The sequence below is a fragment of the Lissotriton helveticus genome, chromosome 7 (assembly GCF_964261635.1).
Source record: "Lissotriton helveticus chromosome 7, aLisHel1.1, whole genome shotgun sequence".
In the NCBI taxonomy this organism is placed as follows: Eukaryota; Metazoa; Chordata; class Amphibia; order Caudata; family Salamandridae; genus Lissotriton; species Lissotriton helveticus.
Window position 1 is genome coordinate 1,252,827,535 of NC_136068.1, and position 13,832 is coordinate 1,252,841,366.

General features: G+C 45.2%; 1 protein-coding gene across 3 annotated transcripts in view; it reads left to right on the forward strand.

The window, feature by feature from the left end:
• Positions 1-13,832, forward strand: part of LUC7L3 (LUC7 like 3 pre-mRNA splicing factor) — a 381,484-nt gene that overhangs the window by 206,713 nt on the left and 160,939 nt on the right. For all 3 annotated transcript variants that reach the window (XM_078654427.1, XM_078654426.1, XM_078654425.1), the window contains exon 8: positions 1,828-2,093. In XM_078654427.1, coding sequence (XP_078510553.1) covers positions 1,828-2,093 — 266 coding nt within the window. The remainder of the gene's footprint in view (positions 1-1,827; positions 2,094-13,832) is intronic.

The following is a 13,832-nucleotide window of genomic DNA, read 5'->3' on the forward strand; positions in this document are numbered from 1 at the left end:
AGCGATAGTCGCCTACACAAGGGGAGAAACTTGCAGGAGTTTCTTCACATCACAGGTGGTGAAGAGATTCCTAGAAGGAGTGAAAAGGATCGCACCACCCAAGCGGGTGCCGCCACCTGCATGGAACTTAAACGTAGTCCTAACGGAACTCATGAAGGAGCCCTTTGAACCAATCCACAAGGCGTCCTTAAAGATGCTAACTATGAAAACAGCTTTCCTGGTTGCAATAACGTCCTTACGCAGAGTAAGCGAGCTTCAGGCTCTGACGCTACAAGAGCCCTACATACAAATACACAATGATAGAGTTGTGATGAGGACTGACCCACACTTCATGCCGAAGGTGGTATCTAAATTTCACATGAACCAGTCTATACAGATACCGAGTTTTTTCCAAAAACCGACAACTGCTGCAGAGCGAGCTCTGCACACCCTGGACGCCAGAAGGGCAGTCATGCACTACATTGAGAGGACGAAGGGACACAGGAAAACAAAACAGTTCTTTGTGTCATTCGCCAACAGTTACATGGGAAAGGCAGTAACCAAAAAGACCATTGCACGATGGATCGCACAGACAATTCAACTCTGCCACAAGCGTGCAGGACAAGAGCTAGCAGAGGGGACACGTGCCCACTCCACTAGGAAAAAGGGGGCTACAATAGCCTTCCTGGCTAACACACCCATACAAGACATATGCCTGGCGGCAACATGGGCTTCGGTGCACACGTTCACGAAGCACTACTGTGTGGACATACAGATGAACAAGGAAGCTCAAGTTGGACAGAAGGTGCTACAGCACATATTCAATACCCAACGCTCATCTTCCACCCAACCGCCACAGAGATGAGAAACCGCTACAAAATCTATGCACAGCATAGTGAATCCAGAAAGATTCACGCTGCAAAACGAATAGTTTTCTTACCTGTTGGTGTAGTTTTGCAGCTTGAAGATCTTTCTGGATTCACTAGCGAACCCACCCACCTCCGCCAGAAAGATGAGGCTGGAGAGAGAAGAGGTGGAAATAGAAAAGTGGAAAGGACTTTGAAGGTACAAAGCGGTAAAATATCACCTGAATAGAACATTGCCATTACTTCGGAAACGAAAGAAACACGGAAAAAAAGAACCCGAAGATGGCGCCCAAGAGTGGGAGCTTCCGCAGGAAGCATGCCGACGTCACCGGAAATACACCCAAAGGGGTGTGACGCCGACGCCCACCTGGGCTACAAAAAAAAAAAAAAAAACAAAGAAAAGACTACGAATCCGGACCCAACCACAAGACCGCGGAATAATGCACAGCATAGTGAATCCAGAAAGATCTTCAAGCTGCAAAACTACACCGACAGGTAAGAAAACTATTCGTTTTCTCTTCCTCTGCTGATTGCGTGTGGTTCAATACCTACTAAAAGGGCTGGAGTAAAGTGACTTCTCTTGGTTCGATCTTTCTGGGCCGAAAACAGTTCTGTCTTCCTAGAACTAAAGTTTAGAGAAGCAGGCATGTTTCTTCCAAGGTGCTGTAGTTTTTACTTTAATTTCTCATTGGTAAAATCATTTTAACTGAGAGGATATTAGAAACGTTTCACTGTAATTCAAATGTGGGTGTTTCTGAGGTCCAATTTGGTGATCAGAGAACTGTTCTCTGTACCCGAATCTCATAATGCTCTCTTTTGAAAGAACTAATCTTGCAGGTAAGAAACTTTAAAAATTAGTTTGACAGATGTCCTTGCACTTTGTGGCCTGAAGCTGTTATCAGATTATAATTTAGTTTAAAATTGTAGGCAATTTTACTGTCTAGATCTTAAACTTGAATTTTCATGTTTGTGGGAATAATAGGCAAAAATGCGTAAGAGAACTGAAGAACCTGAGCGTGATGAACGTTTGCAGAAAGAAAGGGAAAGAGATGAAAGGGAGCGTGAACAAGAAGAAAAAGAGAGAAATAAACGCAGAGAGGAGGAAGAGGAAAAAGAAAAGGCTCGGCATCGGGAAAGGCAGAAAAGAAGTGAATCTCGCAGTAGGCATTCAAGCAAAACCTCTGACCGACGAAGCAGTAGGTCACGTGACCACCGAAGCTCAAGAAGCCGTGATCGAAGGCGCAGCAGGTTTGTGAACATCTATCAGTTAATAATAAATTGTTATTTGAAGTATTTTCAATGTCCAATTAAAAAGTGAGGTTTACCGTGAAACATTGTGCTGTAATATCGTTGCATTCTAAGTGGGCACATGCTTTTTAGATGGATAGATCCACAGGTGGGAATCGCCAGAAAGGAGAAGTTCACTAGTAAACCCAGTTCACCACTGTGGGGATCTTCATTGAATTTATAAACACAGAAAATCTCTGCCTGTATTGAGGTTTCTCTTTCTAAAATTAATTTTTAAACAACAATTAAAACGTCTAGTTGTAAGACGGTTTCTCAGTTTCACTTTTGGCTAGGAAATATAAAGTGGGCCATAGAGACAGATAAGTGTTACACTATGAGCTTAATTTTGACACCATTGTGTTAAAGTAGACAACATGTTTCTCTGCTCCATACAGCAGCTGCATCATGCATTTTGGAGCAACAGTACGAAAAAGATCATAAAATCTAATTTAGCAGCTTTTCTCCTGGTTCGTTGTAGAGTGAGAGAAGGGGGGGGGGAGAGTATGTCCCTGGTGAAGTACTTTTTCTTCAACAAAAAATACATATAGCTCATGTTCGGAGTTATGTCTTCTATGTCAATTCTGGCATCAGAATTCAAGCAAAAGTACCTTGTGAACGTATAGTTCTAGAAATTGTGCTACGTGGAGCTTTTCCAATCAAAGCAACTGCTGTGGTGATAGTTGAAATGAACCACTTAGTAAGGGATTGTGTAGAGGTGGCTCTGCTTGTGAGGGTGGATGCAGGATTTCATTTATTCACTTTTAATCAAATAGTATTTTATGTAAATTGTGAAGTTAAACTAAAACATGTCTAGTTTAGAGAAAAGGAATTAGGAAAAGGATGTTAAGAAAAAAGTTTTAATTTATGACATTTCAGAAGGGAATACTGCTCAGAAAAGGTTTAATAATATTTGGGAAGTGTGTGATGGAGGAAAGTGACAGATATTCTTGGAGAAGTGTGGCTCACTGGTTAGAGGAGGCAGACCTGGAAGCAGAGGTCAGCCCGGGACCAGGGTTCAATTCCCGGCTCGGCGGGGTCTTGAGTCCTAAAATGTCCATGGACTCGACAATTCTCGCTCCGGTGCCTACTCGATTCACGGGTTCACACTCTGCGACTCTGGGCAATAGCTTGCTTAAGCTCCACAACGGCCCCTCGCGGCGGGATGCCTGGCTTTCACCTTGCGGATTCCCTGCCGGGGTTATCTCACAGGGGAATACCAGGACGGGTTCCCTAAGCAAGCGCTTAGAAACCGCTTGGTGATTTGCGCTATATAAATTCCTGTACATTCTGTCGAGAGGATCTGGTCTACATTGCAGTCTTTAATTTGGTCTCTGGCTGGAGAAACTGATCCAGATACAGTCACTGGCACATGGCCTGTTTAGAGGAATGAAGATCAACTTATCAAAAAGCAGTTCTTGATGGAGTTCTGTTCTGTGACCCTTGGATGCAACATCTCTGCATTTGTAGGTTTAGTCTGCGGCCAAATGACCCAGATCCCCATTGACTAATTAATTAGGCCTGTAATGAAGCCTTCATTAAAACCATTTGTCTTCCTCTACTAGGTTTTCTAGGATGGTCTGCTTTTATGTCCTCTAAACCTGCAAGAAAAACTCCTAGGATGTACAGAATTTCCTGTAATCAACCAATACCAGATCTTTTTTCTTTTGAATCATGACATCAGAAAGCAGATGCATCTAGTTCTGCGCCAGAAAATCTGTACATGGGTAGCTGTGCTCTTTACAATTATCTATAATAATATTAGTTATACATGAACCTTCCTCTCCCCACAACAACAGCTCTTTTCGGCAGCATGGTTATGGTTTTTGTCTGAAATTTGATTGTGTTGAGTGAGAAAAAGAAAACAAATAGTAGATGGTTGTTCCTCTATTCCAATTAAAGAAAAAGGGGTAACCCTGTGTCCCTCAGAACCTGGGTAATTAATGGTTAAGCAAAAGAATGGTTCTGTTGGGTAAGACACATTACTTTGAAACTGCTTATTAATGCAATCAAGAATAGGTGCTCTCTGGTACACACATAAATTGAGAATTAAATGCTCAAAATAAAAGGTCATGAGATCAGGAGATTATATTATGCAATTTATATCAGAATTCATTCATTTTATATCTGAATTGCTTCATTCTATGATAACATACAATGCATGATAAGGCAGTCAGAAAAAGTGCAATTATGTGACATTTAGTGAATAGTGCTCAATGAGTGAAAAAATGCACAGTGAGAAGAAATTTCTTATATACAAATATATACAAGTGTTTCATTGGCCAGATGCTAATTTGCAGCCAAGGATTCTTAGTGTTCCTATTGGGATCCTGGTGGTTCTGGACCTATGACAAGGGTTCTTCATTGATTTGTTTTGGGTTGCCGTAGCTATGTTGGTACTCTGCCCCGGCTGCCTTTGTGCCACTGAGGGTGTATGTTTGGTGCTGCCTCTTTTTGTACCTTTTTGAGTGCCCTCAGTCTCCATTGATTAACATTGGGCCCCAGGGACCGAATTCGACCTCTGCACCCGGCCTCCCCAGTGCCACTTGTGGTGCAGTCTCTGCACTTACCTGACCTTTGCCCAGTGCTAAACCTAACATTTACAGACTAGGATTCTAAGTTGTGTACTTGCCTGTGAAATTGCATGGTGATTTTCCCTCCATAGGTTTACATTGAAGTTTTAGAAAAATGCACTGTGTCCACTTTTTATACTGAAAAACTGTGATATTGCAAAACTTATTTTACTGAAACAAAGTATCTTTGGTTCCAAGTAATAAACATACAAAAAGTTATATTTTTTTTACTAACAATTGTTCTTGGATTTAGTCAGTGGGTGTGTAATCATTTCTTGCCTGAGTGTGTTCAACAAATTCTTAACACAGCCCTCTCATAAGCCTAACTGCTCACACCCACTTCCACAAAAAGAGCATTAGTATTATCTACTTTATCCTCTATAAAGCCTCTTGGGATACACTGGACTCTGCTCACACTATACCTTACTTTTGTATGGTATATACAGAGCCAGCTTCCTACACCTTGTTTGAAGTAAAGTGAAAGACAATGAAGTTACTTGAGCTATGCGTAGCTTCACAAGGACGAAATGTAACACTGCTCCTTTTAGGGACCCACCAGCATCTCTATCCCATGATGCCATATATTGGCAGTTGTTTTAGTTCACTTTTCTGGCTCCGTTGATCAGGGTACTCAAGTAATTGGCTCTGTCTGTTTTCAAATTTATTATATTTTTTCATTACATTTTTTCCATATGTAGGAAGGTGGCTCTGTATATAGTATACCACTACGTGGTTCTATCGTGCACAGGGTCCATAGAGTCCCTCAGAAGTGTACAGGGTTCAATGTAAACCCAAAGAAGCGCTCTATTTGTGTTGGTGTGGGCAAACTGCCTTAGGTCTAACACAGAGGAGTGTAAGACATTTGTTGTTGTGCACGCAATGACCAATAAATGACACAGGACTCAAAAAGGAGATCCACACCAATTTCATAAAAATAACCTTTGCTCAAGATTTATTTTGAGACCAAGATCTTTGCAAAAAGGTAAGTACGTTTTTAAATGGAAATTCTTTTCAGTTTCAAAAGTGGACACAATGCAATTTTCTGTCTTTGCAATGTTAACCTATGGAGAAAAGCAATAATGCGGTTTTAAAGGTAAGTGAACACTTTACAACTTCAGTTTTCGGGTTGCAGGGTAAGCAAAACAGAAACGCTGCACCACCAGCGGCATAGAGGCGGCTGAGTGCAGAGGTCAAATTTAAAGATCATGCTCAATGTTAATGGAGACAGAGGGTTACTGAAGGCACACTGCTTGCAGGTAAGTACAGTGGCTGCAGGGCTCAAGCTTTGGAGGTTTAGGCAAGCACAGTGGGGATGGGAACAAGTCAGCACCTGACATACACCACCAGCGGCATAGGGGTGGCAGGGTGCAAAAGCTGTGTCGGCGCCCAATGCAATTCAGTAGAGAAACTTGGTCTGGGAAAGCGGCTGCAGGCGACAAACTGGAGGCTTCACAAAGGTAATCCATGACAGCAGAGGTAAGTTGGTATGCTGTAGGTCGTAGGGACACGTCAGTCGAGGTCCTTGAGGCCCAGGGGCTTTGGGTACAGGGGTGTCCTTTGATGTCGGGTTTTTCTTACCTGAGCCGGTCACGGTCGGGGGAGACCTTAGTATTCACACTTAGGGTGTCATCGTGGGAGTGGGGGGCTTGGCAGGACTTGGACTCAGGATAGCTGGGGAACCTTTTCTGGATTGATGGGCCACCTGCACACAAATGCCAGAGGCGTCTGGTGCAGAGTGGCCAGGTATCGCGAATCCAGAAGGCACCAGAGTCCTTTGGGTTGGTTTCTTGCGGACTGAGCCGCCATCCTTGAGATTTCTGGTCTTCAAAGGCTCCTGAAGAGCTCATCTCACTGTGTGAAAAACCACAATGTGATCTGTCTGAATTTGTTACAGCGGCTGGGCCTTCATGTCAATTTAGCAAAATCAGTTCATCATGCTACTCAAAATACACTTCGGAGGAGAGACTATCAACTATCACTCTGAAGTGCAATCAGCCTCTTCACTCTCCTCATCCTTAAGTCTGGCAAGTTGCCTTGCTTCTGGGGTCGATGACATCTTACATCTTCCTAGTACCCAATGCCAGGCTGAGGATGCGACCTCTGCTGCTGGATCTGGAGGACAAATGGGATCAGAAAACGTCTCGATGGGACGACCGGATCCTACTTTCACAAGCTGCGAAATCATCCATCCCATGGTGGACCCATCACAAATATCTCCTGGTGGGAGTTCCTTTTCATCAGAACCCTCCAACGCAATCTCTGATCACAGATGCCTCTCTCCATGGTTGGGGAGCACACATGGGCCCTCTTCAAACTCCAGGCCTGTGGTCGAGCAATGAGCAGGCATATCCCATCAATATGCTGGAGCTATGGGAATTGCATCTGGCTCTCAAAGCCTTCTACTCCTCCATCCAGACCAGCTCCATATTGGTCCAGATGTACAACACGACCACTATATTATCTAAACTAGCAGGGAGAAACACTCTCTCGCCCTCTGTCCTTGGAGGCTTAGGGAATCTGGCATTGGCTTCTAGCCAGACAATTGTCTATTATGGCAGTCCATCTGCCAGGAGATCAAAACGCTCAAGCAGATTCCCTCAGTCGTCACTTCGAACATCAGCGAGACTGGGTTCTGCACGATGAGGTGGTGGCAGACATCTTCCGAGAATGGGGTCATCCAAGCATCGGTCTCTTCATGGATGACACCAACAAAAAATGCTGAGACTTCGCGTCAAGAGATTTTGCAGCGTGAATCTTTCTGGATTCACTATGCTGTGCATTATTCCGCGGTCTTGTGGTTGGGTCCGGATTCGTAGTCTTTTCTTTGTTTTTTTTTGTTTTTTTCGTAGCCCAGGTGGGCGTCGGCGTCACACCTCCATGGGTGCATTTCCGGTGACGTCGGCATGCTTCCTGCGGAAGCTCCCACTCTTGGGCGCCATCTTCAGATTCTTTTTTTCCGCGGTCGGGTCTGGATCGTTCCCGTTTGGGCTCCAGACATTTTTGGAGAAAGAAGAAAGAAAAAGACCGAAATTGCAAAGAAAAGGCATCTGAAGACTCCAAGAGACTTCATCGACGAGGAGTCCGCAAAGGAGAAGGAGAATTAATCGAGATCTTCGACGAACGTCGACGAACACGCGACCAGGGAGGCCCTAGAGGAACTTTTAAAAGTACAAAGCGGTAAAATATCACCTGAATAGAACATTGCCATTACTTCGGAAACGAAAGAAACACGGAAAAAAAGAACCCGAAGATGGCGCCCAAGAGTGGGAGCTTCCGCAGGAAGCATGCCGACGTCACCGGAAATGCACCCAAGGAGGTGTGACGCCGACGCCCACCTGGGCTACGAAAAAAAAAAAAAAACAAAGAAAAGACTACGAATCCGGACCCAACCACAAGACCGCTGAATAATGCACAGCATAGTGAATCCAGAAAGATCTTCAAGCTGCAAAACTACACCGACAGGTAAGAAAACTATTCGTTACTGGCCATGGACAAAAGGGAATGCCCTTTTGATCGATTGGTCATGGGACTTTTTGTATGCTTTTCCACCACTTCCTCTTATTCCAAGAGTCATAAACAAACTCTACCACTCCAGAGCGAGTGTGATCCTGATCACGCCAGACTGGCCACAACAGGAGTGGTACCCAGATCTTCTACATCTCTGAGTCCACAGGAGGCTGCAGAGTAGGCCGGACCTTATTTCCAAGCTGAACGGGAGAATCCAACATCCCAATCTTCCCTCACTGAACTTAGCTGCATGGCTCCTGAGGTCCTCCACTATGGACATCTAGGACTTCCTGAGGGCTGCACAAACATTTTGAAGGAATCAAGAAGTCCTTCCACAAGGGGTTCTTATGTATTGAAATAGAAGAGATTCTGCATGTGGTGCATGCGGAAGTGTTTCCAGCCGACCCACGGTCAAAAGGAAATAATTCTCCATATCTCCTACACTTGGCCAAGTCAGGTTTGCAGTTTACTTCCATAAAGGTACATCTTGCTGCCATTATGGCACACAGAAAGTATCCTTCCCAACCATCCTTCTCCCAGCTCCAGGTAGTTATGGATTTTTTATAAGAGTTAAAGAAAGTCTTTCCTCTGATTCGCTCTCTTTCCCCTCCCGGGAGCTCAATCTGGTTCTCTCCTAACTCATGGGTTCCCCCTTTGAACCAGTTCACAAAGCGACCCTGTAACATCTCACAAGGAAAGCTGCCGCCTTGGTGGCAATCACTTCTGCACATGGGGTAAGCGAGATTCAGGCTGTCTGCTCTAAAGAGCCATACACAGTTTTCCGCAACAACAGAGTACTGATGAGAACCCACACGTCTTTCCTACCGAAGATGGAGTCTGATTTTCACGTTAACCTGTCCTTTTCACTGCCTACTTTCTTTCCCAATCCCTCCACTCCAGCTGAAAGGTCTCTTCACTCTTAGACCTAAAAAGAGTCCTAAAGTTCTACCTAGACCAGTCTAAGGCTATTAGGAAGTCTGATCACTTGTTTGTAAATTACGGTTCCATCAGAACAGTTTTCCCAGCCTCTAAACGCTCCATCTCCAGATGGATAGTGTTATGTATCAAGCTGGCTTGCCAGTTTTCAAATAAGCCCCTCGTTGCTACTCCCAAGGCAAAAAAAAAACCAAAAACTTTATTTTGTTTATCATAACCATAAAGCATGAAGTACAGGAAAAATATATATGTATAAATAGCACCACATAAAAACGTCATATTTCAGTAAAACTTCTAAAAACATTACCAAATCTAAAAAAGGCTCATTCCACAAGGGGGAAGGCAGCTACTGTGGCTTTTCTGCACAATGTAACTATCTCGGAGATCTGCAAAGCAGCAACTTGGAGGTCGGTAAATACATTCTTGGGACACTATTGTCGCAATTCAGATACAAGAGCAGACACTCAAATAGGCCAGGCCTCCTTGAGAAAGTTATTCCCATGCTGAATTCAGCTGATATTGAATCTAATCATTTGCCCGCAGGGGTAGAGGATGGGCTTGCAATTCGATTGTGCTTATGACTACTGATGAGGATCCCCTGGAAGAGAAGGATAAGTTACCTGTAATCCTAGTTCTCTTCCAGGGGTATCCTCATCAAAGTCATAAGCAACCCACCCACCTCCCCGGGCAAATGGCCAATCATTGATTTGTTTCTCTGCAAAGAACAACTGACCTAACTCACCCCTGAAGCATGATGGGAAGCTGGGGGTCATGGCTGCCTTAAAGGCACAGTGTCAGTTTACTCTAGCAATTGGTTTAATTTTCTATGCTATTAAGGTTCCAATGCAGCCTATAAGCTAACAATGCCTGCTGTGTTACATGGTATCTTTCTGCTATTCATTAAAGAGAGTTCAAGTGCCTCCTTGTCCACCTGTTTTTTCTTCACGTGTGTGTGATATATAAAAATAAATAGAGAGCAGAGTTGGTCTATTGCTGCACAAGCAGATTACCAGAGCATTGGTTCGCCTAGTTTTTCTTGGAGACTGCATTGGCTTGTGAAAAAAGAATATATATATGTATCTATATATATATATATATATATATATATATATATATTTTTTTTTCCAAAGCAAATTTAAAATAAAACACCGCACTCTTCTAGGTTTTGATTAAGCTTGTTTAATCCATCAAGGAAACGACTTCCTCACCTACGCGTTTCAAACAGATTACTGTTCTTGCTCACGGTGAGCAAGAACAGTAATCTGTTTGAAACGCGTAGGTGAGGAAGTCGTTTCCTTGATGGATTAAACAAGCTTAATCAAAACCTAGAAGAGTGCGGTGTTTTATTTCAAATTTGCTTTGGAAAAATTGTTACGAGTCTTGTCCTTGACTCGGCACCGGCACCAGCTGAATGGTCGCTCCTCCTCCAGAAGGGACATTTGCTTGAACATATATATATATATATATATATATATTTTTTTTTTAATGTTTTCTGCTGGTAAGTAACTTATCCTTCATCTTGTCTCCTTCAACTTAGGGGTGGAGTTGGCAAAGGTAGGCACACCTACTATTCTTCCTAGTTTATTCAACCGGTTCCCCCAAGCCCCTTAACCCTCCCAAGGTGTCAAAACTGGGGGCTGCCATATGCTGCTAGCAGCAGAGGCTGGGGTGTGCATTTAAAAGGCGGCAGGCCTTTGAAACTTCCTTCTCAAGCACTGCGCCCATCCTGGGGTAGAAGGTGTGACACCTCTACCCAGGATGTACTTTGTTTTTGGTCCCAGAGAGGGGGGCTCTCGACCCAGGGGTCCAGAAACATGTCTGGTGTGACCCCACCAGGGTTGGTAGGTGTTCAGGGAGCACCTCTGAGTACATGGTTCAATAAATCCCGCATTGGCATCAGTGTAGGTTTGATAGGAGTAGTTTGGTACCAAACAGTCGTGTGTTCAGAGAAGCCGTCATAGTGCTGGGGAACTCGAGTTGTCGAGTTTCCAGCCCAAGTACTCTCTATAGTTGCCCTGTCACTTACAATATCCAAGAATGGACTTAAATATTTTAGGGGCATATCTGCTAATGCAGATATCCCCACACCTGTGGTATAGTGTCCCCTGCCTTAGGTCTGTAGCTCCTGCCAGAGGGGTGACTTACCTATACCTTAGGCCACAGCTTTCCAAACTTTTCATGTTGGTGACACACTTTTCCGACATGCATCATTTTGCGGCACGGTAATGCAGTGTAGTGAGAGAGCAAGAGTAGCGAGTGAGCCCGAACCACCTACGTGGGGTTTTGGGTGGTTGTCCCCCCGAAAAAATTTTGAAAAAGGAGTGGGCAAATGGTGCATTTTCAAGCAAATTTGAAAAAGCAGGAAGGTTAATAAAGCTATTGTGAATCTGTCCTAACAGTGACTGGGAAAACTGTCCAGGTAGGAGTGCTGTAGACTCTGCCAGGAAGAGGAAGGAGAAAAGTAGGGAAGCAGAATCTGCCTACTACAGCTCAATGAATGACAGGAGAGGGCGCAGAGTCTGCAGGGCAATAGGAAAGGCAGTCTGATAGGTGGCAGAGGCCGTCAGACAGGAGGCATAGTCGGGCAAGAGAAATTGAACCGAGTGAACCACTGTGTGAAAGACAAGCTGTAGCAACAAGCAGATAGGAAAGGACGGAAGAAAGAGAGCAGGGGACGGAAGGAAGAGTATGCCTGTTATGACTTGATGAAAGGGAGGAGAGGAAGCAGATCCTGTCAGGCAAGGATGGGGCAGTCTGTCAGGCACGAGCACTGACAGGAGATGGGTCAGGGATTCGGCAGACAGGAGAGACTGACAGGAGGAGGCTGCTAGACAGGAGCACTGACAGAAGGGGGGCAATCAGGGATGTGGCAGGAAGGAATGACAGGAGGGGGTGAGGGATTTTTAAAGCAGGAGGGACTGACATGAGGAGGCTGACTGACATGAGGGGAGTCATGAATGTGAATAACAGGAGGAGGCTGACTGACAGGGGCAGTGACAAGAGGGAGGTCAGGGATTTTGAAAACAGGAGGGACTGACGGGGCAGTGGCAGGAGGGGGGGTCAGAGATCCATTATGGACAGGGGTGGGCCAGAGAGAAGGGCAGGAGAAGTAGATTATGACAGGAGGGGTATCTGCTAGCAGTGGACGAGGGGCAGTCTTGCAGAAGTAATGACAGGCACGCAGAGGCGTGCAGGCAGAGCAACTATTGCACCTAACCAATACTTCTAGAATGTGCAAATAAATTAAGCCATGTGTAAATAAAGATGAGCAATCATATTATGGCCTTTGCATTCTGTCTTTGACTTATTTTCTTACATATTATTGCATCTGGCTGCGGAAAGTTTGGAAAGCATTGCACTGACCTGTTTTGTTTTCCTGCACAAAGTCGACCAGGTAAATTAAAAATAGGCAAAACTAGTGTTGCGAAAAACCACAATATTCTGATATTTTAAGCATCGAAAATGGAAAACATACAGTATTACAGAGTTTTCCCCCATTCCGTCCTGCGGAACTTGGAGGTAATACCACACTGAGGAAAAACGAAATCTTGTTCTATCAAAATTATAACAGATAAATATGTCCATGGGAAGTGATGAGCAGTCCTTCCGCATGGGCTGATGCCAACTGACCCTTGACCTTGGCAGTGCCTTAAGTGATCAGGCACACCTTCCATCCAGTACCGCTCAGTCAGTACATTGCATGCACAACACGACATTCACGGCGCACAGAGCCCTCAACGCGTGCCCCTCGTCATTCCCAGAACTCGATCAATATATTCTGTTACTTGCGGGCAACATGTCCATTTCGAAACGGACTGCATGTATGTCAGCGTATGGATGCATGTGCATATAGTGGCCAATGGAGCTTGCCCACAGCCACTGACCACGTCATTGATGGAATCGACCCCCACCCACATTCTTCCCATATTATGGCATCACGAGGGGTGGATTACCTAACCATCTGTGGAGAGGGAGAGAGCTGTGGGGGGTTGGACTCCCCCGCAACACCACAGAGGCAGCATGGCACTTACAGGCTTTTTTTCAATAACAGTAGCAGCCTATGGCTCTTGGACAGTACAGTCACCAGCTGGTATGCTTGTGGTCCGGGTGGGTCACATCTTATCATTGCTACTTATCCTCCGACGTTGGTCCGTTTTTGAGGTGAGGAGACCTTTATTGGTTCACTGGCATTACAAAAAATCCATACTGAAATTAGACAATGCCTCCACAGCCAGTGCTCGTTCCTTTGTTGCGAGTTGGAAAGACTTGGCTCGAGGTTTCCGTGCCTGGGACCAGCGGGTGGATCGGAGGATTGTTCTGCCCACCAGGAGACTCTTTGCTGCCTTCAGTTTGTTGTGGGAATCTCGGCGGGTGCGGCGGCCAGGGACTGCGAGTACCAGCATTCCTTGACATTGCCAACAGCTGGTACTCTTCCCCAGCCGGCCCCGCCTCCTACTTGCTGCCTTGAAAATACCTCTCGCCGCCCCAGCTTCGCGGGTGCGACTCGCGGCACGAGGTTTCCGTGCCTGGGACCAGCGGGTGGATTGGAGGATTGTTCTGCCCACCAGGAGACTCTTTGCTGCCTTCAGTTTGTTGTGGGAATCTCGGCGGGTGCGGCGGCCAGGGACTGCGAGTACCAGCATTCCCTGACATTGCCAACAGCTGGTACTCTTCCCCAGCCGGCCCC